The 26,984-nt window shown below is 60.5% G+C and overlaps 2 protein-coding genes across 3 annotated transcripts in view; one reads left to right on the top strand and one right to left on the bottom strand.

The window, feature by feature from the left end:
- The window catches only part of LOC140402969 (semaphorin-6D-like), a 1,151,034-nt gene that overhangs the window by 554,085 nt on the left and 569,965 nt on the right, over positions 1-26,984 (top strand). The gene's annotated exons all lie outside the window — the stretch shown is intronic.
- LOC140402962 (SHC-transforming protein 1-like) lies at positions 122-26,914 on the bottom strand. Its single transcript, XM_072490610.1, has 11 exons — positions 26,842-26,914; positions 24,867-24,930; positions 18,811-18,930; positions 17,404-17,457; positions 16,743-16,794; positions 16,501-16,627; positions 10,391-10,589; positions 9,016-9,091; positions 7,226-7,396; positions 1,308-1,573; positions 122-382 (listed from the first exon to the last, which is right to left on the bottom strand). The coding sequence occupies exons 1-11, from the start codon at positions 26,907-26,909 to the stop codon at positions 254-256; spliced, it is 1,326 nt and encodes a 441-aa protein (XP_072346711.1). The 5' UTR covers positions 26,910-26,914; the 3' UTR covers positions 122-253.

Here is a 26,984-nt window from a genome sequence, read left to right as displayed (position 1 = left end):
TCCGGGTGACGTAACAGGCGAAGATAACCCCCAGGGTCTGTGCCAAAGGGCCAGGGAGATGGCCACGGAATCCAGCCGTTGTCACGGTCAGTCGGGAGAGAGAACGTTTTCGGGTGAGTGAGAGAGAGAGAACGTTAGCAGCGTTTCAGTGAGTTTCCGCCATGGTCCGATTGTCGTCCCTCTTGGGGGGGGGGGCTCGTTGACGAGTCCGGGGTCACGTTGACCCTCCCCTCCCCCTCCCTCCCCCTCGACCCTACAGTCTCCTCTCCACCGGCTGCTGCAGGCACACCTCACTGCCGGCCGATATGATTGGCAGATGGTTGTCCATGTGATAGCTGATCAGGTGACTCACGCTCTCGAACCTGTGATCCTTCGTCCTCACCTGGGGGGGGGGGGGGGGCAACAAACAAGGGGAGAGGGGAGTTAATGAGCACTTCATAATAAACGCTGTAAATCTGCACCATCTACATTTAATTTAGTGGTCTATCCAAACCAAGTGCAGCTCCCTCTACACTGTCCCCATCAAACACTCCCGGGACAGGTACAGCACGGGGTTAGATACAGAGTAAAGCTCCCTCTACACTGTCCCCATCAAACACTCCCAGGACAGGTACAGCACGGGGTTAGATACAGAGTAAAGCTCCCTCTACACTGTCCCCATCAAACACTCCCAGGACAGGGTCAGCACGGGGTTAGATACAGAGTAAAGCTCCCTCTACACTGTCCCCATCAAACACTCCCAGGACAGGTACAGCACGGGGTTAGATACAGAGTAAAGCTCCCTCTACACTGTCCCCATCAAACACTCCCAGGACAGGTACAGCACGGGGTTAGATACAGAGTAAAGCTCCCTCTACACTGTCCCCATCAAACACTCCCAGGACAGGTACAGCACGGGGTTAGACACAGAGTAAAGCTCCCTCTACACTGTCCCCATCAAACTCTCCCAGGACAGGTACAGCACGGGGTTAGACACAGAGTAAAGCTCCCTCTACACTGTCCTCATCAAACACCCCCAGGACAGGTACAGCACGGGGTTAGATACAGAGTAAAGCTCCCTCTACACTGTCCCCATCAAACACTCCCGGGACAGGTACAGCACGGGGTTAGATACAGCGTAAACTCCCTCTACACTGTCCCCATCAAACACTCCCGGGACAGGTACAGCACGGGGTTACATACAGAGTAAAGCTCCCTCTACACTGTCCCCATCAAACTCTCCCAGGACAGGTACAGCACGGGGTGTGCGTGTGTTGGGGGGGGGGGGGGGGGCTGTCGTTACTGCACCGATACCGGACGACACTTACCACTCCCTCTGGGTCGACGAGGAGGAGGTGTTTGGGTTGTCCGCTCTGCAGGCCGGTCAGCACATACTGGCCGTGTGTGGTGTTGCTCTCCCGCACCAGGAAGTCGCCGTTGGACAGCAGCAGCTTCTCCGACTCCTTGCGGCTCATCTTGCCGTGATACCAGATCTCCCTGCGGAGCTGCTCCTCCATGGAGGCAGTGATGTGGCTCGGGGGGCTGCTGGCGGGGGCCACAGGATGCGGGGCCCTCAGGGCGTCCTCAAACGGCTCTGTGGCACAAAGAGGAGGCACGAGGTCAGGAAGGCAGCGATGGCAACAATCCGGACACAACAGCCCCTCGAGTCTGCCCAACCCGCAGAGAGCCAGAGCGCGAGAGAGAGAGCGAGAGAGAGCCAGAGTGTGAGAGAGAGAGAGCCAGAGCGCGAGAGAGAGAGAGCCAGAGTGTGAGAGAGAGAGAGAGAGCCAGAGCGCGAGAGAGAGAGAGCCAGAGTGCGAGAGAGAGAGAGAGCCAGAGCGCGAGAGAGAGAGCCAGAGCGCGAGAGAGAGAGAGCCAGAGTGTGAGAGAGAGAGAGAGAGAGCCAGAGCGCGAGAGAGAGAGAGCCAGAGTGCGAGAGAGAGAGAGAGCCAGAGCACGAGAGAGAGAGCCAGAGCGCGAGAGAGAGAGCGAGAGAGAGAGAGCCAGAGCGCGAGAGAGAGAGAGAGAGCCAGAGCGCGAGAGAGAGAGAGCCAGAGTGTGAGAGAGAGAGAGAGAGCCAGAGTGCGAGAGAGAGAGAGAGCCAGAGCGCGAGAGAGAGAGCCAGAGCGCGAGAGAGAGAGAGCCAGAGTGTGAGAGAGAGAGAGAGAGCCAGAGCGCGAGAGAGAGAGAGCCAGAGCGCGAGAGAGAGAGAGCCAGAGCGCGAGAGAGAGAGAGCCAGAGTGCGAGAGAGAGAGCGAGAGAGAGAGAGCCAGAGCGCGAGAGAGAGCCAGAGCGCGAGAGAGAGAGAGCCAGAGTGTGAGAGAGAGAGAGAGAGAGCCAGAGCGCGAGAGAGAGAGAGCCAGAGTGCGAGAGAGAGAGAGAGAGAGCCAGAGCGCGAGAGAGAGAGCCAGAGCGCGAGAGGGAGAGAGAGCCAGAGAGCGAGAGAGAGCCAGAGCGCAAGAGAGAGAGAGAGAGAGACAGAGCGCGCGAGAGAGAGAGAGAGAGCCAGAGCGTGAGAGAGAGAGCCAGAGTGCGAGAGGGAGAGAGCCAGAGCGCGAGAGAGCCAGAGCACGAGAGAGAGCCAGAGAGCGAGAGAGAGCCGGAGTGCGAGAGAGAGAGAGCCAGAGAGCGAGAGAGAGCCAGAGTGTGAGAGAGAGAGAGCCAGAGACAGAGAGAGCCAGAGAGAGAGAGAGCCAGAGTGCGAGAGAGAGCCAGAGCACGAGAGAGCCAGAGCACGAGAGAGAGAGCCAGAGCACGAGAGAGAGAGCCAGAGCACGAGAGAGCCAGAGCACGAGAGGGAGAGAGAGCCAGAGCTCGAGAGAGAGCCAGAACGCGAGAGAGAGCCAGAGTGCGAGAGAGAGAGAGAGCCAGAGTGCGAGAGAGAGCCAGAGAGCGAAAGAGAGCCCGAGTGCGAAAGAAAGCCAGAGCGCAAGAGAGCCAGAGAGCGAGAGAGCCAGAGAGCGATAGAGAGAGAGCCAGAGCGCGAGAGAGAGAGAGCCAGACTGCGAGAGAGAGAGAGAGCCAGAGAGCGAGAGAGAGCCAGAGCGCGAGAGAGCCAGAGCACGAGAGAGAGAGAGCCAGAGCGCGCGAGAGAGAGCCAGAGTGCGAGAGAGAGCCAGAGTGCGAGAGAGAGAGAGAGCCAGAGTGCGAGAGAGAGAGAGCCAGAGTGCGAGAGAGAGCCAGAGTGCGAGAGAGAGAGAGAGCCAGAGTGCGAGAGAGAGAGAGCCAGAGTGCGAGAGAGAGCCAGAGCGCGAGAGAGAGAAAGCCAGAGTGCGAGAGAGAGAGCCAGAGCACGAGAGAGAGAGAGAGCCAGAGAGCGAGAGAGAGCCAGAGCGCGAGAGAGAGAGCCAGAGCGCGAGAGAGAGAGAGCCAGAGCGCGCGAGAGAGAGCCAGAGTGCGAGAGAGAGAGCGAGAGAGAGAGAGCCAGAGCGCGAGAGAGAGCCAGAGCGCGAGAGAGAGAGAGCCAGAGTGTGAGAGAGAGAGAGAGAGCCAGAGCGCGAGAGAGAGAGAGCCAGAGTGCGAGAGAGAGAGAGAGCCAGAGCGCGAGAGAGAGAGCCAGAGCGCGAGAGGGAGAGAGAGCCAGAGAGCGAGAGAGAGACAGAGCGCGCGAGAGAGAGAGAGAGAGCCAGAGCGTGAGAGAGAGAGCCAGAGTGCGAGAGGGAGAGAGCCAGAGCGCGAGAGAGCCAGAGCACGAGAGAGAGCCAGAGAGCGAGAGAGAGCCGGAGTGCGAGAGAGAGAGAGCCAGAGAGCGAGAGAGAGCCAGAGTGTGAGAGAGAGAGAGAGCCAGAGACAGAGAGAGCCAGAGAGAGAGAGAGCCAGAGTGCGAGAGAGAGCCAGAGCACGAGAGAGCCAGAGCACGAGAGAGAGAGCCAGAGCACGAGAGAGAGAGCCAGAGCACGAGAGAGCCAGAGCACGAGAGGGAGAGAGAGCCAGAGCGCGAGAGAGAGCCAGAACGCGAGAGAGAGCCAGAGTGCGAGAGAGAGAGAGAGCCAGAGAGCGAAAGAGAACCCGAGTGCGAAAGAGAGCCAGAGCGCAAGAGAGCCAGAGAGCCAGAGAGCCAGAGAGCCAGAGAGCGATAGAGAGAGAGCCAGAGAGCGAGAGAGAGAGAGCCAGAGTGCGAGAGAGAGAGAGAGCCAGAGAGCGAGAGAGAGCCAGAGCGCGAGAGAGAGAGCCAGAGCACGAGAGAGAGAGAGCCAGAGCGCGCGAGAGAGAGCCAGAGTGCGAGAGAGAGCCAGAGTGCGAGAGAGGGAGAGAGCCAGAGTGCGAGAGAGAGAGAGCCAGAGTGCGAGAGAGAGCCAGAGCGTGAGAGAGAGAAAGCCAGAGTGCAAGAGAGAGAGCCAGAGCACGAGAGAGAGAGAGAGCCAGAGAGCGAGAGAGAGCCAGAGCGCGAGAGAGAGAGCCAGAGCGCGAGAGAGAGAGAGCCAGAGCGCGCGAGAGAGAGCCAGAGCGCGCGAGAGAGAGCCAGAGCGCGCGAGAGAGAGCCAGAGTGCGAGAGAGAGCCAGAGTGCGAGAGAGAGAGAGAGCCAGAGTGCGAGAGCGAGAGAGCCAGAGTGCGAGAGAGAGCCAGAGCGCGAGAGAGAGAAAGCCAGAGTGCGAGAGAGAGAGCCAGAGCACGAGAGAGCCAGAGCGCGAGAGAGAGAGCCAGAGCCCGAGAGAGAGAGCCAGAGCGCGAGAAAGAGCCAGAGTGCGAGAGAGAGAGCCAGAGAGCGAGAGAGAGAGCCAGAGAGCGAGAGAGAGACAGAGCGCGAGAGAGAGAGAGCCAGAGAGCGAGAGAGAGCCAGAGCGCGAGAGAGAGAGAGCCAGAGTGCGAGAGAGAGCCAGAGTGCGAGAGAGAGAGCCAGAGCGCGAGAGAGAGAGAGCCAGAGCGCGAGAGAGAGAGAGCCAGAGCGCGAGAGAGAGAGAGCCAGAGCGCGAGAGAGAGAGAGCCAGAGAGAGCCAGAGTGCAAGAGAGAGCCAGAGCACGAGAGAGAGAAAGCCAGAGTGCGAGAGAGAGAGAGAGCCAGAGCACGAGAGAGCCAGAGCGCGAGAGAGCCAGAGTGCGAGAGAGAGGCAGAGAGTGAGAGAGCCAGAGTGCGAGAGAGAGAGAGAGCCAGAGTGCGAGAGAGAGAGAGAGCCAGAGTGCGAGAGAGAGAGAGAGCCAGAGCACGATAGAGAGAGCCATAGAGAGCCAGAGTGCGAGAGAGGGAGCCAGAGCGTGGGAGAGAGAGAGAGCCAGAGCGCGAGAGAGAGCCAGAGTGCGCGAGAGAGAGAGAGCCAGAGTGTGCGAGAGAGAGCCAGAGCACGAGAGAGAGCCAGTGCGAGAGAGAGCCAGAGCGTGAGAGAGAGAGAGCCAGAGCGCGAGAGAGAGCCAGAGCGCGAGAGAGAGCCAGAGTGCGAGAGAGAGAGAGCCAGAGTGCGAGAGAGAGCCAGAGCACGAGAGAGCCAGAGCGCAAGAGACAGCCAGAGTGCGAGAGAGAGAGCCAGAGCGTGAGAGAGAGAGCCAGAGAGCGAGAGAGAGCCAGAGCGCGAGAGAGAGAAAGCCAGAGTGCGAGAGAGAGCCAGAGCACGAGAGAGAGAGAGCCAGAGCGCAAGAGAGAGCCAGAGTGCGAGAGAGAGAGCCAGATAGCGAGAGAGAGCCAGAGCGTGAGAGAGAGCCAGAGCGCGAGAGAGAGAGAGCCAGAGCGCGAGAGAGAGAGAGATCCAGAGCGTGAGAGAGAGAGAGCCAGAGCGCGAGAGAGCGTGAGTGCGAGAGAGAGAGAGAGCTAGAGCGTGAGAGAGAGCCAGAGCGCGAGAGTGCCAGAGTGCGAGAGAGAGAGAGCCATAGCGTGAGAGAGAGAGAGCCATAGCGTGAGAGAGAGAGAGCCCGAGCGCGAGAGAGAGCCAGAGTGCGAGAGAGAGAGCCAGAGCGTGAGAGAGAGAGAGCCAGAGCGCGAGAGAGAGCCAGACTGCGAGAGAGAGAGAGAGCCAGAGCGTGAGAGAGAGAGAGAGAGAGAGCCAGAGCACGAGAGAGAGAGAGCCAGAGCGCGAGAGAGAGCCAGAGTGCGAGAGAGAGCCAGAGTTCGAGAGAGAGAGAGCCATAGCGTGAGAGAGAGCCAGAGTGCGAGAGAGAGAGAGAGCCAGAGCGTGAGAGAGAGCCAGAGTGCGAGAGAGAGAGAGCCAGAGTGCGAGAGAGAGAGAGCCAGAGTGCGAGAGAGAGAGCCAGAGCGCGAGAGAGAGAGAGATCCAGGAGGCGAGAGAGAGCCAGAGCGCGCGAGAGAGAGAGCCAGAGCGTGAGAGAGCCAGATTGCGTGAGAGAGAGATAGAGCCAGAGCGTGAGAGAGAGAGAGAGCCAGAGCGCGAGAGAGAGCCAGAGTGCGCGAGAGAGAGCCAGAGCACGAGAGAGAGCCAGAGCGCGCGAGAGAGAGCCAGAGCGTGAGAGAGCGAGCCAGAGCATGAGAGAGAGAGCCAGAGCGCGAGAGAGAGCCAGAGCATGAGAGAGAGAGCCAGAGCGCGAGAGAGAGAGCCAGAGTGTGAGAGAGAGAGAGCCAGAGCATGAGAGAGAGAGCCAGAGCGCGAGAGAGAGAGCCAGAGTGTGAGAGAGAGCCAGAGTGTGAGAGAGAGAGAGCCAGAGCATGAGAGAGAGCCAGAACGCGAGAGAGAGAGCCAGAGTGTGAGAGAGAGAGCCAGAGCGCGAGAGAGTGCCAGAGCATGAGAGAGAGAGCCAGAGCATGAGAGAGAGAGCCAGAGCGCGAGAGAGAGAGCCAGAGTGTGAGAGAGAGAGAGAGCCAGAGCGCAAGAGAGAGCCAGAGTGCGAGAGAGAGCCAGAGCGAGTCCCACATTCTCCCCCACTCCCTGTGGGAGCGAGTCCCACATTCTCCCCCACTCCCTGTGGGAGCGAGTGCCACATTCTCCCCCACTCCCTGGATAAAGACGTTTCTCCTGTATTCCCGAACGGATCCATTAGTGACTGTCGCACATTAAATTTATAAACGAAAAAAAAAAAAAATCAGAGTACCCAATTCTTTCTTTCCCCCACAATTAAGGGCCAATTTAGCGTGGCCAACCCACCTACCCCGCGCATCTTTTTGGATTGTGGGGGGAAACCCACGCAGATACGGGGAGAACGCGCAAAGTCCACACGGACGGTGACCCGGGGCCGGGATCGGTCCCGGGACCGCGGCGCCGTTGCGGCCGCAGTGCTAACCACTGCGCCACCGTGCCGCCCCCATCCTCTCCAGGGCGACCCGGTCGCACCACCTATCACCGTACATAAGCGACCGACACTCACTCATGTCGAAGACGTCCCTCTGGATACTGCCGTTGGTGTGGCCCGCCGTGGGGGGCTTCGACTTGTCCAGGTTCTGTACGTTGACGTACGAGGGGTCGTCGAACAGGTCGGACCGGCTGCCAGTCTTGCCGCTTGGTAACCCGGGCGGAGCGAACCTCTGCTGGGAAGCACCTGATAGGGCGGGGGCGTTAAATAAAATAGGAGCATGTGATGGAGGATTAATACAGCAGCTTGTCTGTTACCTTCAGCAAGTTTATTCTACACCCAGCTCAGCAGAGATACAAACACCTTCTGCTTCCTCCCCCCCCCCGCCCCCCCAAAGTGTTGATTTATATCATAGAATTTACAGTGCAGAAGGAGGCCATTCAGCCCATCGAGTCTGCACAGGCCCTTTGAAAGAGCACGCCACGTACTCCCACGCCTCCACCTTATCCCCACCTAACATTTTGGACACTAAGGGGCAATTTTTTTAAATTATAAATTTTTAGAGTACCCAATTATTTTTTTTTCCAATTTAGGGGCAGTTTAGCGTGGTCAACCCACCTGACCTGCCCATCTTTTTGGGTTGAGGGGGTGAGACCCACGCAGACCCGGAGAGAAATGTGCCAACTCCACACGGACAGTGACCCGGGGCCGGGATTGAATCCGGGACCTCGGCGCAGTGAGGCAGCAGTGCTAGCCACTGTGCCGCCCTTTAAGACTGAAGGTCGAGCCAGTCGCCATCTTTTAACGAGGCAGTTCGCCCAACAGTGCAACTGCCCAAACATGCTCCGGCGGCCACGTTGGCAGGGAGTGGGGGCTGGGGTCTGGAGTCACGTGTAGGCCAGACAAGGGGGAGAACGGCAGATTTCCCTCCCTAACAGGAGTGATCCAGAAGTTTTTCTTTTACCACACTTGATGATCGTTGTCATGGTCGCGTTACCCAGATTCGTTTTTCAATCCCAGATTTTATTTATCGAATTTAAATCGCCCCGGCTGTTCTGGTGGGGGATTTGACACCCCCCCCCCCCCCGCCGACCCCCGTCAGAGCATTACCCTGGGCCCTCTAGCCCAGCGTCATTGTCACTAGGCCACCATCCCCTCGTGAGGGAAGAGATGTCCTCTGCTCGATCCAAAATGGCCGCCCTTCATCCCCTTTCCCGCACTCTAGACTCTACACCAGGGATGGGGGGGGATTTTTTACATGTTTCTCCAACCGCGGAGTGACTAGGCCTCAGAGCCTTACGGTTAATTGAATCTGGCCGGCATCCACAAGCCTTGGCCTAGTTGGCCGTTCGTCAGGGCCAGAGGTCATTGCCAAGGGTGACACTTCCGTGCCTCTACTGGCGGAGGGGAGAGGTGAAGTGAGTTGAGTGGAGGAGAGGGCAGTCAGGACTGCTGCCCTCCCGATGAGAGCTTCAAGTAACGGCCTGTCCTCGCGAAGGAGGCGGATGTTACAGATCTTGTCGCACTTCTTGGAGGTGAGAGGGGGGGGAGGGGGGGGGGAAAGGAGAGGGTAGGGAAGGGAAGAGAGGAGAGGGAAGGAAAGAGAGGAGAGGGGAGGGAGTGGAGGGGAGGGAGGGGAGGGAGGGAGTGGAGGGGAGGGAGGGGAGGGAGGGAGTGGAGGGGAGGGAGTAGAGGTGAGGGGAGGGAGTGGAGGGGTGGGGATGCTGAGTCTAACCACCCGGCCTGCAGCGGTTCGAGGCGTTGGCTAAACGCCCATGGAAGCAATCTCCACCATGATCCTGTGGATCGGTGGGGCGGGTAAACTCTTCCCATAAAGACCCACCGGCCGGTTTAGTGCGCCGTACCTTGCACTGCAGACAGCTGCTGCGGCGAGTCCGAGGACCGAATGTCGTAGACGTTCCCCGAAGCTTGGCCCATGGGCTGCACCGCGGGAACGAAAAGAAAACTTCTGTAACAACAGCCCGCGTTCCTCTGGCACCTTTCGCCGGCGCGGCATAGTCGAGAAGCGCCCCGCGCCCGACGAGGAACCTCCTCGAGGAAATGCGGCAGCCATTTTGTGCACGGCAGGATTCCGCAAACATCGACGGTTCGATGGAGGTCCCAGGGCAAGAGGGGGAACCCCCACCCACTCCGCCCCGCCTGCTCTTCTTCCCAGAGTGGCTGTTGGATCATTTATGCCCCCCCCCCCCCGCCAACATTTGAAGGCGGCAACTTTGACTGCGCTTGCCGGCATGGGCCTGGCCTCCGTCGCACAGCTCCCCACTCTCCGCGGGGGGGGGCCTCGACAAATTGTCCCTCTGTCTGTTTTCCTGAGGTGGTTGATGTTCCAACCGCGGGGAGTTTGAAAGGAAGGCTGCGAGGCTTCTTTGTCCTAGCAGACGAGTGGTCAGGCCTGGCTTACAGGCCTTGCAGATGGCCTCTGTATAATTCCCCTTCAACCTGGGTCTCTGTCGCCGACGTGGGTCGTTGACCTCTCTTTGGAATCGATTCTACGGGCACCAATCCTAAAGTTGCCCTTCTCCCCGTGCGAACCCCTGCCCGATTGTGGGCAATTTAACAATTTTAGAGCCGTACTGGTCTCCAGCACAGCAAAGGCCCCTCGCTCATCTGCACCGGTCAGAAACAACCCCAATTTTCAGCACTTGGCCCATCTAAATACTTCTTAAACGTTACGAGGGTCTCTGCCTTCACCCCCCTTTCGGGCAGCGAGTTCCAGACTCCCACCCCCCTCTGGGTGAAAAGGTTTTTCCTCACATCCCCTCTAAACCTCCTGCCCCTCGCCTTAAATCTCTGCCCCCTGGTCATTGATCCCTCCACCAAGGGGAAACGTTTATTCCTGTCTACTCTATCTCTGCCCCTCATCATTCTGTCCCCCTCGATCAGGTTCCCCCCCCCTCCGCCTCCTCAGCTCCAAGGAAAACAACTTCGGCCTAACCAGCCTCTCGCCACAGCTGAAACGCTCCGGCCCAGGCAGCATCCTGGGTGAATCTCCCCCCGCACCCTCGCCAGCGCGGTCACATCCTTCCGAGAGAGTGGCGACGAGGACGGCACACAGCACTCCAGCTGCGGCCTAACCAAGGTTTCGTACAGTTCTGTCAAACCCTCTCGGAATCGGACACGTTTCTCTCCTCGGGCCCCGGTGATGGGGGGGGGAGGGGGGGGGGCATTCCCAGCGCTGTCACGCGGAGCGCCGTCACCCGCCGGAGCGCCGTCACTGACCAGAGTAGCTCCGTGCTGATTCGGATGCGGTGACGAGAGGGCTGCGGGATTCCTCGGTGCCGCCGCCGCCGCTTCCCGGGGCCTCAGGTCCACCAGGCCCCCCAGGGGCGGCTCTTTTCCCGGGAAGTCGTTGTAGTATTGGTGATCCACCGGATCCTCGTCCTCCTCATCCCACGCCGAACCGTCAAAACCGGCCATCCTGGGGAAGGGTCACAGTGAGAGACAGTGGGCGAGACCCTCCCTCCCCCCCGGGGGCGGGGTCACAGTGAGAGACAGTGGGCGAGCCCCCCCTCCCCCCCGGGGGCGGGGTCACAGTGAGAGACAGTGGGCGAGACCCTCCCCCCCCGGGGCGGGGTCACAGTGAGAGACAGTGGGCGAGCCCCCTCCCCCCCGGGGGCGGGGTCACAGTGAGAGACAGTGGGCGAGCCCCCCCTCCCCCCCCGGGGGCGGGGTCACAGTGAGAGACAGTGGGCGAGACCCTCCCCCCCCGGGGCGGGGTCACAGTGAGAGACAGTGGGCGAGCCCCCCCCCTCCCCCCCGGGGGCGGGGTCACAGTGAGAGACAGTGGGCGAGCCCCCTCCCCCCCGGGGGCGGGGTCACAGTGAGAGACAGTGGGCGAGCCCCCCCCTCCCCCCCGGGGGCGGGGTCACAGTGAGAGACAGTGGGCGAGCCCCCTCCCCCCCGGGGGCGGGGTCACAGTGAGAGACAGTGGGCGAGACCCTCCCCCCCCGGGGGCGGGGTCACAGTGAGAGACAGTGGGCGAGCCCCTCCCGCCCCGGGGGCGGGGTCACAGTGAGAGACAGTGGGCGAGCCCCCACTCCCCCCCGGGGGCGGGGTCACAGTGAGAGACAGTGGGCGAGACCCTCCCCCCCGGGGCGGGGTCACAGTGAGAGACAGTGGGCGAGCCCCCCCTCACACCCCGGGGGCGGGGTCACAGTGAGAGACAGTGGGCGAGCCCCCCCCCCCCCCGGGGCAGGGTCACAGTGAGAGACAGTGGGCGAGCCCCCCCACCCCCCCCGGGGGCGGGGTCACAGTGAGAGACAGTGGGCGAGCCCCCTCCCCCCCCGGGGGCGGGGTCACAGTGAGAGACAGTGGGCGAGCCCCTCCCCCCCGGGGGCGGGGTCACAGTGAGAGACAGTGGGCGAGCCCCCTCCCCCCCCGGGGGCGGGGTCACAGTGAGAGACAGTGGGCGAGCCCCCCCCCCCCCAGGGGCGGGGTCACAGTGAGAGACAGTGGGCGAGCCCCCTCCACCCCCAGGGGCGGGGTCACAGTGAGAGACAGTGGGCGAGCCCCCTCCCCCCGGGGGCGGGGTCACAGTGAGAGACAGTGGGCGAGCCCCCCCATCCCCCCCGGGGGCGGGGTCACAGGGAGAGACAGTGGGCGAGCCCCCCCCCCCCCCCCCGGGGCAGGGTCACAGTGAGAGACTGTGGGCGAGCCCCTCCCCCCCGGGGGCGGGGTCACAGTGAGAGACAGTGGGCGAGCCCCTCCCCCCCCGGGGGCGGGGTCACAGTGAGAGACAGTGGGCGAGCCCCTCCCCCCCGGGGGCGGGGTCACAGTGAGAGACAGTGGGCGAGCCCCTCCCCCCCCGGGGGCGGGGTCACAGTGAGAGACAGTGGGCGAGCCCCTCCCCCCCCGGGGGCGGGGTCACAGTGAGAGGCAGTGGGCGAGCCCCTCCCCCCCCGGGGCGGGGTCACAGTGAGAGACAGTGGGCGAGCCCCTCCCCCCCGGGGGCGGGGTCACAGTGAGAGACAGTGGGCGAGCCCCCTCCCCCCCGGGGGCGGGGTCACAGTGGGAGACAGTGGGCGAGCCCCCCCCGGGGGCGGGGTCACAGTGAGAGACAGTGGGCGAGCCCCTCCCCCCCAGGGGTGGGGTCACAGTGAGAGACAGTGGGCGAGACCCTCCCTCCCGGGGGGCGGGGTCACAGTGAGAGACAGTGGGCGAGCCCCCCCCCGGGGGCGGAGTCACAGTGAGAGACAGTGGGCGAGCCCCCCCTCCCCCCCGGGGGCGGGGTCACAGTGAGAGACAGTGGGCGAGCCCCTCCCCCCCGGGGCGGGGTCACAGTGAGAGACAGTGGGCGAGCCCCCCCCCCGGGGGCGGGGTCACAGTGAGAGACAGTGGGCGAGCCCCTCCCCCCCCGTGGGCGGGGTCACAGTGAGAGACAGTGGGCGAGCCCCTCCCCCCCGGGGGCGGGGTCACAGTGAGAGACAGTGGGCGAGCCCCCCCTCCCCCCCGGGGGCGGGGTCACAGTGAGAGACAGTGGGCGAGACCCTCCCCCCCGGGGCGGGGTCACAGTGAGAGACAGTGGGCGAGCCCCCCCTCACACCCCGGGGGCGGGGTCACAGTGAGAGACAGTGGGCGAGCCCCCCCCCCCCCCCCGGGGCAGGGTCACAGTGAGAGACAGTGGGCGAGCCCCCTCCGCCCCCGGGGGCGGGGTCACAGTGAGAGACAGTGGGCGAGCCCCTCCCCCCCGGGGGCGGGGTCACAGTGAGAGACAGTGGGCGAGCCCCCTCCCCCCCCCGGGGGCGGGGTCACAGTGAGAGACAGTGGGCAAGCCCCCCCTCACACCCCGGGGGCGGGGTCACAGTGAGAGACAGTGGGCGAGCCCCCCCCCCCCCCCGGGGCAGGGTCACAGTGAGAGACAGTGGGCGAGCCCCCCCACCCCCCCCGGGGGCGGGGTCACAGTGAGAGACAGTGGGCGAGCCCCCTCCCCCCCCGGGGGCGGGGTCACAGTGAGAGACAGTGGGCGAGCCCCTCCCCCCCGGGGGCGGGGTCACAGTGAGAGACAGTGGGCGAGCCCCCTCCCCCCCCGGGGGCGGGGTCACAGTGAGAGACAGTGGGCGAGCCCCCCCCCCAGGGGCGGGGTCACAGTGAGAGACAGTGGGCGAGCCCCCTCCCCCCCCGGGGGCGGGGTCACAGTGAGAGACAGTGGGCGAGCCCCCTCCCCCCCGGGGGCGGGGTCACAGTGAGAGACAGTGGGCGAGCCCCCCCCCTCCCCCCCGGGGGCGGGGTCACAGTGAGAGACAGTGGGCGAGCCCCCCCCCCCCCCGGGGCAGGGTCACAGTGAGAGACTGTGGGCGAGCCCCTCCCCCCCCGGGGGCGGGGTCACAGTGAGAGACAGTGGGCGAGCCCCTCCCCCCCGGGGGCGGGGTCACAGTGAGAGACAGTGGGCGAGCCCCTCCCCCCCCGGGGGCGGGGTCACAGTGAGAGACAGTGGGCGAGCCCCTCCCCCCCCGGGGGCGGGGTCACAGTGAGAGACAGTGGGCGAGCCCCTCCCCCCCCGGGGGCGGGGTCACAGTGAGAGGCAGTGGGCGAGCCCCTCCCCCCCCGGGGGCGGGGTCACAGTGAGAGACAGTGGGCGAGCCCCTCCCCCCCGGGGGCGGGGTCACAGTGAGAGACAGTGGGCGAGCCCCCTCCCCCCCGGGGGCGGGGTCACAGTGGGAGACAGTGGGCGAGCCCCCCCCGGGGGCGGGGTCACAGTGAGAGACAGTGGGCGAGCCCCTCCCCCCCAGGGGTGGGGTCACAGTGAGAGACAGTGGGCGAGACCCTCCCCCCCGGGGGGCGGGGTCACAGTGAGAGACAGTGGGCGAGCCCCCCCCCGGGGGCGGGGTCACAGTGAGAGACAGTGGGCGAGCCCCCCCCTCCCCCCCGGGGGCGGGGTCACAGTGAGAGACAGTGGGCGAGCCCCTCCCCCCCGGGGCGGGGTCACAGTGAGAGACAGTGGGCGAGCCCCTCCCCCCCCGGGGGCGGGGTCACAGTGAGAGACAGTGGGCGAGCCCCTCCCCCCCCGGGGGCGGGGTCACAGTGAGAGACAGTGGGCGAGCCCCCCCTCCCCCCCGGGGGCGGGGTCACAGTGAGAGACAGTGGGCGAGACCCTCCCCCCCGGGGCGGGGTCACAGTGAGAGACAGTGGGCGAGCCCCCCCTCACACCCCGGGGGCGGGGTCACAGTGAGAGACAGTGGGCGAGCCCCCCCCCCCCCCCCCCCGGGGCAGGGTCACAGTGAGAGACAGTGGGCGAGCCCCCTCCCCCCCGGGGGCGGGGTCACAGTGAGAGACAGTGGGCGAGCCCCTTCCCCCCGGGGGCGGGGTCACAGTGAGAGACAGTGGGCGAGCCCCCTCCCCCCCCCGGGGGCGGGGTCACAGTGAGAGACAGTGGGCGAGCCCCCCCCCCAGGGGCGGGGTCACAGTGAGAGACAGTGGGCGAGCCCCCTCCCCCCCCGGGGGCGGGGTCACAGTGAGAGACAGTGGGCGAGCCCCCTCCCCCCCGGGGGCGGGGTCACAGTGAGAGACAGTGGGCGAGCCCCCCCCTCCCCCCCGGGGGCGGGGTCACAGTGAGAGACAGTGGGCGAGCCCCCCCCCCCCCGGGGCAGGGTCACAGTGAGAGACTGTGGGCGAGCCCCTCCCCCCCGGGGGCGGGGTCACAGTGAGAGACAGTGGGCGAGCCCCTCCCCCCCGGGGGCGGGGTCACAGTGAGAGACAGTGGGCGAGCCCCCCCTCCCCTCGGGGGCGGGGTCACAGTGAGAGACAGTGGGCGAGCCCCTCCCCCCAGGGGGCGGGGTCACAGTGAGAGACAGTGGGCGAGCCCCTCCCCCCCCGGGGGCGGGGTCACAGTGAGAGACAGTGGGCGAGCCCCTCCCCCCCCCCAGGGGCGGGGTCACAGTGGGAGACAGTGGGCGAGCCCCCCCCCGGGGGCGGGGTCACAGTGGGAGACAGTGGGCGAGCCCCTCCCCCCCGGGGGCGGGGTCACAGTGAGAGACAGTGGGCGAGCCCCTCCCCCCCCGGGGGCGGGGTCACAGTGAGAGACAGTGGGCGAGCCCCTCCCCCCCGGGGGGCGGGGTCACAGTGAGAGACAGTGGGCGAGCCCCTCCCCCCCGGGGGCGGGGTCACAGTGGGAGACAGTGGGCGAGCCCCCCCGGGGGCGGGGTCACAGTGAGAGACAGTGGGCGAGCCCCCCCCCCGGGGGCGGGGTCACAGTGAGAGACAGTGGGCGAGCCCCTCCCCCCCGGGGGCGGGGTCACAGTGAGAGACAGTGGGCGAGCCCCCCCCTCCCCCCCGGGGGCGGGGTCACAGTGAGAGACAGTGGGCGAGACCCCCCCCCCGGGGGCGGGGTCACAGTGAGAGACAGTGGGCGAGCCCCCTGCCCCCCGGGGGCGGGTTCACAGTGAGAGACAGTGGGCGAGCCCCCCCCTCCCCCCCGGGGGCGGGGTCACAGTGAGAGACAGTGGGCGAGCCCCCTGCCCCCCGGGGGCGGGTTCACAGTGAGAGACAGTGGGCGAGACCCTCCCCCCCCCCCGGGGCGGGGTCACAGTGAGAGACAGTGGGCGAGCCCCCTCCCCCCCGGGGGGCGGGGTCACAGTGAGAGACAGTGGGCGAGCCCCTCCCCCCTGGGGGCGGGGTCACAGTGGGAGACAGTGGGCGAGCCCCTCCCCCCCGGGGGCGGGGTCACAGTGAGAGACAGTGGGCGAGCCCCTCCCCCCCCGGGGGCGGGGTCACAGTGAGAGACAGTGGGCGAGCCCCCCCCGGGGGCGGGGTCACAGTGAGAGACAGTGGGCGAGCCCCCTGCCCCCCGGGGGCGGGTTCACAGTGAGAGACAGTGGGCGAGCCCCCCCCTCCCCCCCGGGGGCGGGGTCACAGTGAGAGACAGTGGGCGAGCCCCTCCCCCCCCGGGGGCGGGGTCACAGTGAGAGACAGTGGGCGACCCCCCCCCCCCCGGGGGCGGGGTCACAGTGAGAGACAGTGGGCGAGCCCCTCCCCCCCGGGGGCGGGGTCACAGTGAGAGACAGTGGGCGAGCCCCTCCCCCCCGGGGGCGGGTTCACAGTGAGAGACAGTGGGCGAGACCCTCCCCCCCCCCCGGGGCGGGGTCACAGTGAGAGACAGTGGGCGAGCCCCCCCCCCCCCCCCACACTGCGCCGGCCCGCTGCCCTGGCGAGTCCACGGTGAAACCCCGACGCCCTTTTCGGCAAATGCTCAAGTCCCAGACCGCCAAGCGGCTGCTCCCGCGGACGTCGACGGCGCTATACAAATGCAAGCCGCCGCTCTTGCGGAGGCACCAGCGAGGGGACCCCCCCCCTGGAAGCCCACCCTGTAATAGTTCTTGCGTGAGGCATGTTACCTGTCGTGTGGCGTCACCAGTTTGGGAGGGTTCTTCAGGTACTGCTTGAACCGCAGCTCAAAGGCCTGACCTATGGTGCTGATCACGTCCTGGGCTAATGCATCCGGGCACTCTAATATATGGCAAGCTAAAACACAAAAGGGACATTTAGGGCGGGTGGGCGGGGGTGCAATAGAGGCGCTCCACCCGGGGCGACCGACGACCGTTTCCACGGCAAGGTGGCAACAAAGCTGCGGACCCACCTCTTTGGTTCACGGGGTCTTTGGCAACGTAGGCGACGTACTCAGCGGTGTCCTGCGAAGGGAAGATGCAGAGGGCGGGTTAGGCAGCGGCCGGAGGGGGGGGGGGGCCCCCACGGGACGGGGCGCTGTCAAAGCAGGGTAAACGCTCGCACGCGCTACAGCCAGCGACCCCCCCCCCCGCACACGGTTACTCGCTGTCACCGTGGGCGGCACAGCGGGTGACGGAAACGCGTCGTGGCGGGAAACGCGGTGGTCGTAACGAAAGGCGGAGCAGGCCCCGAGGGGCCGAACGGCCTCCTACTTGCTCCTATTTGCGACACATCGTCTGTTTCGGAGACGGGGTCCAGACATCTCGCATCCTCGGTGGGGGGGGGGGGGTGGGGGGGGGATCGTTTCCTCGCTTCACCTGTCAAACATTTCAATCAATCTTGGGCAATAGTGATCACAATGTTTTTTTTAAAGAAATCCTTTCGGGAGGCGGATGGGGAGGGGGGGTCTCTGGACCTCCGGATTCCCAGCCCCGTGGCATTACCGCTCCGCCGTGCTGTAACGGGTAAATGCCAGCACGCTCCGCCAATCCAGACAAGAGCCACCGGGCCAACGCACCCGATGCACCGTACGGGAATCGAGCAGCGGGTCAGAACAGGACACGAGCACTTACTGGATCGCCTCCGGAGGCAAACGATATGGACTGCATGTGGTGATTGGCAATTATCTGCAAAGGCAAGAGACAAGATTATTTCCTTGGGCAGGGCTGAAAGGCAACGGAGTTTGGGAAAGCAGCAACTGGGACGGAGCTGACGTACAAAGAACAAAGAACAAAGAAAAGTACAGCACAGGAACAGGCCCTTCGGCCCTCCAAGCCCGTGGCGACCATGCTGCCCGACTAAACTACAATCTTCTACACTTCCTGGGTCCGTATCCCTCTATTCCCATCCTATTCATGTATTTGTCAAGATGCCCCTTAAACGTCACTATCGTCCCTGCTTCCACCACCCCCTCCGGCAGCGAGTTCCAGGCACCCACTACCCTCTGCGTAAAAAACTTGCCTCGTACATCTCCTCTAAACCTTGCCCATCACACCTTAAACCTATGCCCCCTAGTAATTGACCCCTCTACCCTGGGGAAAAGCCTCTGACTATCCACTCTGTCTATGCCCCTCATAATTTTGTAGACCTCTATCAGGTCGCCCCTCAATCTCCGTCGTTCCAGTGAGAGCAAACCGAGTTTATTCAACCGCTCCTCATAGCTAATGCCGTCCATACCAGGCAACATCCTGGTAAATCTCTTCTGCACCCTCTCTAAAGCCTCCACATCCTTCTGGTAGTGTGGCGACCAGAATTGAATACTATACTTCAAGTGTGGCCTAACTAAGGTTCTATACAGCTGCAACATGACTTGCCAATTCTTATACTCAATGCCCCGGCCAATGAAGGCAAGCATGCCGTATGCCTTCTTGACTACCTTCTCCACCTGTGTTGCCCCTTTCAGTGACCTGTGGACCTGTACACCTAGATCTCTCTGACTGTCAATACTCTTGAGGGTTCTACCATTCACTGTATATTCCCTACCTGCATTAGACCTTCCAAAATGCATTACCTCACATTTGTCCGGGTTAAACTCCATCTGCCATCTCTCCGCCCAAGTCTCCAAACAATCTAAATCCTGCTGTATCCTCTGACAGTCCTCATCGCTATCCGCAATTCCACCAACCTTTGTGTCGTCTGCAAACTTACTAATCAGACCAGTTACATTTTCCTCCACATCATTTATATATACTACAAAGAGCAAAGGTCCCAGCACTGATCCCTGCGGAACACCACTGGTCACAGCCCTCCAATCAGAAAAGCATCCCTCCATTGCTACCCTCTGCCTTCTAGAAGGGCTGACTTGGCTGCGACGTCATTCCCAGGCGTGGCCTAACCGCGCGGGGGCGTCCGAGTGCGGCGCCCGCACCCACCCATAGCCTCCTCCCGCGCACCGCCTTTGCCGGTCAGTCCGCCCCGCTGGCACCCGCGCCCACTCAAAGCGGGTCGCCTGCGTCTGCCTCGGGGCGGGACTCACTCACCTGTTTGCAGTCGGACGCCATGAGGTTGAGGCTGCTGGTGGAGATGGTCAGGGTGATGGGCATTCCGGCAAACTGCAGGTTGCTTTTCCCCAAGATGGTGTTGAGGGACCGGCTACAGGGCTGCGGGGGAGGGGGGGGGGGGGGGTGGGGGGGACACACAGAACACACAAACAGATCAATTCAGAAGCGACCAATTAAGCCCGCGGAGGACTTGCACTCGTGTAGCGCTTTTCACAACCTCAATACATGTGGACATCGAATGAAGCGTACAGGAGCGCAGTGTTACACAGTAGAGAAGATGTGTGGAGAGATCGGGTCAGTCCATAGGAGGGTCATTTAGGAGTCTGGTGACAGTGGGGAAGAAGCTGTTTTTGAATCTGTTCGTGCGTGTTCTCAGACTTCTGTATCTCCTGCCCGATGGAAGAAGTTGGAAGAGTGAGTAAGCTGGGTGGGAGGGGTCTTTGATTATGCTGCCCGCTTTCCCCAGGCAGCGGGAGGTGCGGATGGAGTCAATGGATGGGAGGCAGGTTCGTGTGATGGACTGGGCGGTGTTCACGGCTCTCTGAAGTTTCTTGCGGCCCTGGGCCGAGCAGTTGCCATACCAGGCTGTGATGCAGCCCGATAGGATGCTTTCTATGTTGCATCTGTAAAAGTTGGTAAGGGTTAATGTGGACATGCCGAATTTCCTTAGTTTCCTGAGGAAGTATAGGCGCTGTTGTGCTTTCTTGGTGGTAGCGTCGACGTGGGTGGACCAGGACAGATTGTTGGTGATGTGCACCCCTAGGAATGAGTGGAGTCGTCCTCATCCAGGCAAGTGTAGAGTCTCCCATCGCACTCCTGACTTGTGTCCTTGTAGATGGTGGACAGGCTTTTTGGGAGGGTTAGGTGGATTGGCCGTGCTAAATTGCCCCTTAGTGTCCAAAGATGTGCGGGTTAGGTGGATTGGCCGTGCTAAATTGTCCCTTCGTGTCCAAAGATGTGCGGGTTAGGTGGATTGGCCGTGCTAAATTGTCCCTTAGTGTCCAAAGATGTGCGGGTTAGGTGGATTGGCCGTGCTAAATTGTCCCTTAGTGTCCAAAGATGTGCGGGTTAGGTGGATTGGCCGTGTTAAATTGTCCCTTAGTGTCCAAAGATGTGCGGGTTAGGTGGATTGGGCATGCTAAATTGTCCCTTAGTGTCCAAGGATGTGCAGGTTAGGTGGATTGGCCGTGCTAAATTGTCCCTTAGTGTCCAAAGATGTGCGGGTTAGGTGGATTGGCCGTGTTAAATTGTCCCTTAGTGTCCAAAGATGTGCAGGTTAGGTGGATTGGCCGTGCTAAATTGTCCCTTAGTGTCCAAAGATGTGCGGGTTAGGTGGATTGGCCGTGCTAAATTGTCCCTTAGTGTCCAAAGATGTGCGGGTTAGGTGGATTGGCCGTGCTAAATTGCCCCTTAGTGTCCAAAGATGTGCAGGTTAGGTGGATTGGCCGCGCTAAATTGCCCCTTAGTGTCCAAAGATGTGCAGGTTAGGTGGATTGGCCATGCTAAATTGTCCCTTAGTGTCCAAAGATGTGCGGGTTAGGTGGATTGGCCGTGCTAAATTGCCCCTTAGTGTCCAAAGATGTGCAGGTTAGGTGGATTGGCCATGCTAAATTGTCCCTTAGTGTCCAAAGATGTGCGGGTTAGGTGGATTGGCCGTGCTAAATTGCCCCTTAGTGTCCAAAGATGTGCAGGTTAGGTGGATTGGCCGTGCTAAATTGTCCCTTAGTGTCCAAAGATGGGCAGGTAGGGTGGATTGGCCGTGCTAAATTGTCCCTTAGTGTCCAAAGATGGGCAGGTTGGGTGGATTGGCCGTGCTAAATTGTCCCTTAGTGTCCAAAGATGTGCGGGTTAGGTGGATTGGGCATGCTAAATTGTCCCTTAGTGTCCAAGGATGTGCAGGTTAGGTGGATTGGCCGTGCTAAATTGTCCCTTAGTGTCCAAAGATGTGCGGGTTAGGTGGATTGGCCGTGTTAAATTGTCCCTTAGTGTCCAAAGATGTGCAGGTTAGGTGGATTGGCCGTGCTAAATTGTCCCTTAGTGTCCAAAGATGTGCGGGTTAGGTGGATTGGCCGTGCTAAATTGTCCCTTAGTGTCCAAAGATGTGCGGGTTAGGTGGATTGGCCGTGCTAAATTGCCCCTTAGTGTCCAAAGATGTGCAGGTTAGGTGGATTGGCCGCGCTAAATTGCCCCTTAGTGTCCAAAGATGTGCAGGTTAGGTGGATTGGCCATGCTAAATTGTCCCTTAGTGTCCAAAGATGTGCGGGTTAGGTGGATTGGCCGTGCTAAATTGCCCCTTAGTGTCCAAAGATGTGCAGGTTAGGTGGATTGGCCATGCTAAATTGTCCCTTAGTGTCCAAAGATGTGCGGGTTAGGTGGATTGGCCGTGCTAAATTGCCCCTTAGTGTCCAAAGATGTGCAGGTTAGGTGGATTGGCCGTGCTAAATTGTCCCTTAGTGTCCAAAGATGGGCAGGTAGGGTGGATTGGCCGTGCTAAATTGTCCCTTAGTGTCCAAAGATGGGCAGGTTGGGTGGATTGGCCGTGCTAAATTGTCCCTTAGTGTCCAAAGATGTGCGGGTTAGGTGGATTGGCCGTGCTAAATTGTCCCTTAGTGTCCAAAGATGTGCAGGTTAGGTGGATTGGCCATGCTAAATTGTCCCTTAGTGTCCAAAGATGGGCAGGTTGGGTGGATTGGCCGTGCTAAATTGTCCCTTAGTGTCCAAAGATGGGCAGGTTGGGTGGATTGGCTGTGCTAAATTGTCCCTTAGTGTCCAAAAAGGTTACGGGGTTGCTGGATTACGGGGGATGGTGTGGCGGCGTGGGCTTGGCTAGGGCGATTTTTCAATGGGCCGAATGGCCTCCTCCTGCACTGTAAATTCTATGATTCTATGAACATTGTGCAGAAAAAGAGGGGATCGAGAAGGGTCTGATAGGGGTAGAAACAGAGGGGTAGAGAGAGAGCGAATAGGGGTGGAGAGGGGGAAGAGAGAGCGAGAATAAGACAGAGAAAGGGATAGTTGGAAAGAGAGAGAGAGAAAAAGAGGGCGAGAGAAAGAGAATCTGCAGTATTCAAAAGAGAGAGAGAGTGAATGAGAGGGTTGTGGTGAGCGACAGAGATAGAGAGAGAGAGAGGGAGAGAGGAAGAGAGAGACAGAGAATGACAGAGGGGGAGAGAGAGAGAGAGAGAGAGAGAGGGGGGGGGGAGGGCGAGAGAGAGGGAGAGAGAGAGAGAGAGAGAGAGAATGACAGAGGGGGAGAGAGAGAGAGAGAGGGAGGGCGAGAGGGAGGGCGAGAGAGAGGGAGAGAGAGAGAGAATGACAGAGGGAGAGAGAGAGGGGGAGACAGAGACAGAGAATGACAGAGAGGGAGGGGGTGAGAGGGAGAGAGAGGGAAAGAATGGATGAGAGAGATTGTGAGAGAGAGATTGTGAGAGAGAGATTGTGAGAGAGAGATTGTGAAAGAGAGATTGAGAAAGAGAGAGATTTTGTGAGATAGAGATTGTGTGAGAGAGAGTGTGAGAGAGTGTATGTGAGAGAGAGAGAGATTGTGTGTGACAGAGAGAGAGTGTGAGAGAGAGTGTGTGAGAGAGAGTGAGAGGGAGATAGATTGTGTGTGAGAGAGATTGTGTATGAGAGATTGTGTGTGACAGAGTGAGAGAGAGAGAGGTGAGAGAGAGTGTGTGTGAGAGTGTGTGTGTGTGTGTGTGTGTGAAAGAGAGAGAGATAGATTGTGTGTGAGAGAAAGAGAGGGTGTGTGAGAGTGTGAGAGAGAATGTGTGTGAGTGTGTGTGAGTGTGAGAGAGAGTGTGTGAGTGTGAGAGAGAGTGTGTGAGTGTGAGAGAGAGAGTGTGTGAGTGAGAGAGAGAGAGAGAGTGTGTGTGTGTGAAAGAGAGAGAGATAGATTGTGTGTGAGAGAAAGAGAGAGTGTGAGAGAGTGTGTGAGAGAGAATGTGAGAGAGAGAGTCTGTGTGAGAGAGTGTGTGTGAGTGTGAGAGTGTGTGCGAGAGAGAGTGTGAGGGAGAGAGTGTGTGTGAGAGAGAGTGTGTGTGAGTGTGAGAGAGTGTGTGTGAGAGAGAGAGAGAGAGAGTGTGTGAGAGAGAGAGAGAGAGAGAGATTGTGTGTGAGAGCGAGATTGTGGGTGTGTGAGAGAGAGAGAAACAGAGAGGGAGAGCCGCCGATAGTGGAGCGATGGAAATCGGGGGAGGGGGGGAATGCTTTGAGGGGCCGGAATTTAACCAGGTGTGCGAGACCCGAGAGAAACACTTCAATGGTATCTGGCTCCTGTAGATTCCGCTCTATCCTGAGCAGTACGGTAATAGTCTCCTGCGACTTGCTTGTCCCTGTCTTGGAGCTCTCTCTGAGCTAATGGGATCGCTACTGCTGTTTTATAGTCTGCCCGCTCGATAAAATGTCCTGGCTTTAGAGCTGAGCCACTCCACTAAAACGGCACCATAATAAAATATTCAGAAACTGCAATTGCAATTAAACACTGAGGCAACCGACCCAGCAATTATGTACAATGCTTTTAACGGCAGCTCCACCCAGGCTGATTCATCCGGTTATAGCGAGGCTCGGGGTGGGCAGGCATCGGCCTCGGCGGATAAGGGGGCAAGTACAGGAAACGCAGGCTCCCCAAGCCACCAAAAAAAAAAGGTAAAGCAAATCAAGTTGATTCGCAGACGCCATGCAGCCCAACTGATCTAGGCTAGTGTTTCTGTCCCGCTATCCCGGAACCGGACCAGACCCCAACAGTGGCTGGATACTGGACCGAATTCCCAATAGTTTACGACTTTGCGGAAAGATCTGACCCCTGTCAGAACCAAGCCAGAAACTCTGGCTGTATCACTTCTCAAGATTGTTTCAGCTCTGCCCCCCCCCCCCCCCCTTTTGTTCTCAGACAAGTCTACAGTGCTTTAAAGACCGTTAATCTCTTTTAACTGAACTGCGATGAGAGCAACAACTGCTCAACATCTGGACGCAGCTTCATTCTGCTCAGAACTGAACCGCTTTCTCAAAATGCCTGATGGCGTAGCTCCACCCAGCAACGACATCGCCGTACCACAAGCTGAAATCTAATCACCTCCCATAGTCGAGGGCGGCGCGATGGCGCAGTGGTTAGCACTGCTGCTGCACGGCACCGTGGACCCGGGTTCGGTCCCGGCCTTGCACAAATAGCAAGTTCCAAACTATCACAACAATTTACACTTCAGGGGAAGAATGGTATAGAATCATAGAATGCCCACAGTCAAGAAGGAGGCCGTTCGGCCCATCAAGTCTGCACCGACCCTCTGAAAGAGTACCCTATGTAGGCCCAAGCTCCCACCTTATCCACTCCTAACCTTTTAGGCACCGAGGGGCAATTTATCATGGCCAGTCCACCTAACCTGCACACCTTTAGACTGCGGAAGGAATCCGGAGCACCCGGAGGAATCCCACGCAGACACGGGGAGAACGTGCACACTCCGCGGGCCGGAATTCAACCTGGGCCCCTGGCGCTGTGAGGCATGTCAAGTTCCAAACTATCACAACAATTTATACCGCAGGGGAAGAATGTCAAGTTCCAAACTATCACAACGCAATATACTACAGGGGAAAAGGGCTGATGATTGGTCAGAATATCAACTCTGATTGGCCACAGAAAGCACAGGGGAACTATAGGCTCTCGAAGCTCCTGGGTAATTCGAAAAAGGTAAAGGCTTGGGCATGTTCCTTTTCTTTGCAGCAAGCGGGTCCCTGTGGGCGAGGGGATGCGGCTTCCAGCAAACGTAAGCGAGCCAACGTTACAGCTCGAACTGATTACGGGAAACTGTTGAGCGTCGCCACTCGGGATTGAGGGCCTGGCTCTCTGTCGCACTGCTGCTCACCGGGGTCCTCCCTGCCCGGCCACAGCGGCAGCTAATCGGGACGCGGCGGGGTGGCGGCAGGGGCTACGGAAATGCAGGTTCTTTCAAATTGCGGGGCGCACCGTGGCAGCTCCTGTACCCGCGCTCACGGCAGCAGAGGGTATCGGGGACGGGCTCTCGAACCGTTCGACTTACCTTCCGCTTCCTGAAGACCCCCTTCGCTCCCGGCACAGCTTCACACACCACGCTTATTGCTTCCCTGCAAGGGGGGAGGGGGGGGGGGGGGCAAAGATTAAAATTCATTTCCCAAACCAGCAGCGCCAACGGGCGGGTCGGGGGAGGGAGGGGGGGGCTCTGCTCCGCCTTTCCCCGATAATCAGAACAATCCTTTCATCGTGGAACAGGCTCGAGGGGACGAATGGCCCTCCACGTTGAAGACGGAGGTTTGGAGGTGGGGGGGGGGGGGGCGATTTCTTCGCTCCGAAGGGAGGGGGTTAGATTGTCTGTGGAGACCCCGCCCCCAGAGGGCAGCGGAGGCCGTGGGCCGTTGAGTGTAAGCTCACGGCTGACTTGGCGGCTCCGTTCCCCCCCCCTCCCCGAGTTCTGGAATCCCTCACGAGGGGGAAGCACCCTCTCAGCAGCGATCCAATCAGATCGCTTCCCGTTCTGCTGAACTCCAACGGGATCCAGGCCCCCAACTTTGCTGATCCTCTCCTCATGAGCAGGAGGAGGCCATTCGGCCCTTCGAGCCTGCTCTACCATTCATCACGATCATGGCTGATCATCCAACTCAACAGCCTAATCCCGCTTTCCCCCCATATCCTTCGATCCCCTTCGCCCCCAAGTGCTATATCGAACTGCTTCTCGAAACCATCAACGTTTTGGCCTCAACTACTTCCCGTGGTGACGAATTCCACAGGCCGACCACTCACTGGGTGAAGAAATGTCCCCCCCATCTCTGTCCGAAATGGTCTGCCCCGTATCCTCAGGCTGTGAGCCCCTGGCTCTGGACACCCCCCCCCACCATCGGGAACATCCTTCCTGCATCTACCCTGTCCAGTCCCGTTAGAATTGTATCGGTTTCTATGAGATTCCCCCCCCCCCCCTCATTCTTCTGAACTCCAGCGAGAACAATCCTAACCCACTCAATCTCTCCTCGTACGTCAGTCCCGCCATCCCAGGAATCAGTCTGGTAAACCCTCGCTGCACTCCCTCCAGAGCAAGAACGTCCTTCCTCGGAGAAGGAGACCAAAACTGCCCACAATACTCCAGGTGTGGCCTCACCAAGTCCCTGTACAATTGCAGCAAGACATCCCTGCTCCTGTACTCGAATCCTCTCGCTATGAAGGCCAACGTACCATTTGCCTTCTTTACCGCCTGCTGCACCTGCAGCTTACCTTCAGCGACTGGTGTACGCGGACACACAGGTCTCGGTGCACATTCTCCTCTCCTAATTTATGGCCAGTCAGATAATAGTCTGCCTTCTCCTTTTTTGCGGCCAAAGTAGACAACCTCACATTTATCCACATTAAACTGCATCCGCCATTCACTGGCCCACTCACTGAACTTGTCCAAATCACACTGAAGGCTCTCTGTATCCTCCTCCCACCCAGCTTGGTGTCATCGGCAAATTTGGAGATGTGACATTTTGTTCCCTCATCTAAATCATTGATTTACATTGTGAATAGCTGGGGTACCAGCACTGATCCCTGCGGTACCCCACTAGTCACAGCCTGCCAATTTGAAAAGGACCCGTTAATCCCTACTCTTTGTTTCCTCTCAACCAACCAGTTTTCTAGCCACCTCAATACATGGGGCTTTTCTTTTCTAAGCGATTCTCATTTTTCATTTCCCCCAATCCCATGGGCTTTACTTTTACACGCTAACCTGTTACGCGGGACTTTGTCAAACGCCTTCTGAAAGTCTAAATATACCACATCCACTAGCTCCCCCACGTCAACCCTCCGAGTTACATCCTCGACCCATTTAAGTTCCCTGAAGCTTCTCCTTCAGAAATTTTGAATAGAAATTTAATCAACTTTCTTCTCAAACTCTTGACAACAGAGGAAGGAAAATGTAAGATGGAGGAAGACGAGTGGAACCGAAAATGCTTAGGACTGAGTTCAAGCGGTGAACCAAGCGATATTTTCCCAATAAATCTTGGACGTACCTTGTGACTTGTGTCCTAGTGTTGAAATCCAACGCTCGCATTGACTGGAGGACTTCCACACAACCCATGTACTGCAATAAAAAGCAACACACAGTCATTGGCAAAGGTGCCCCTTGACTGGAATCACAGGCCATCTCACATCC

This window comes from Scyliorhinus torazame, chromosome 26 (assembly GCF_047496885.1).
Source record: "Scyliorhinus torazame isolate Kashiwa2021f chromosome 26, sScyTor2.1, whole genome shotgun sequence".
Lineage (NCBI taxonomy): Eukaryota > Metazoa > Chordata > Chondrichthyes > Carcharhiniformes > Scyliorhinidae > Scyliorhinus > Scyliorhinus torazame.
This window is presented reverse-complemented; position numbering and strand designations above follow the sequence as displayed.

What these genes read in the sequence shown, in the direction of transcription:
- LOC140402962 (XM_072490610.1), bottom strand. Translation starts at nt 26,909, where the DNA reads ATGGGTTGTGTGGAAGTCCTCCAGTCAATGCGAGCGTTGGATTTCAAC. An exon ending in ACTAGGACACAAGTCACAAG is followed by an intron (nt 24,931 to 26,841) that starts GTACGTCCAAGA and finishes CCCCCCTTGCAG; the next exon opens with GGAAGCAATAAGCGTGGTGT. An exon ending in GGGTCTTCAGGAAGCGGAAG is followed by an intron (nt 18,931 to 24,866) that starts GTAAGTCGAACG and finishes CCTCCCCCGCAG; the next exon opens with CCCTGTAGCCGGTCCCTCAA.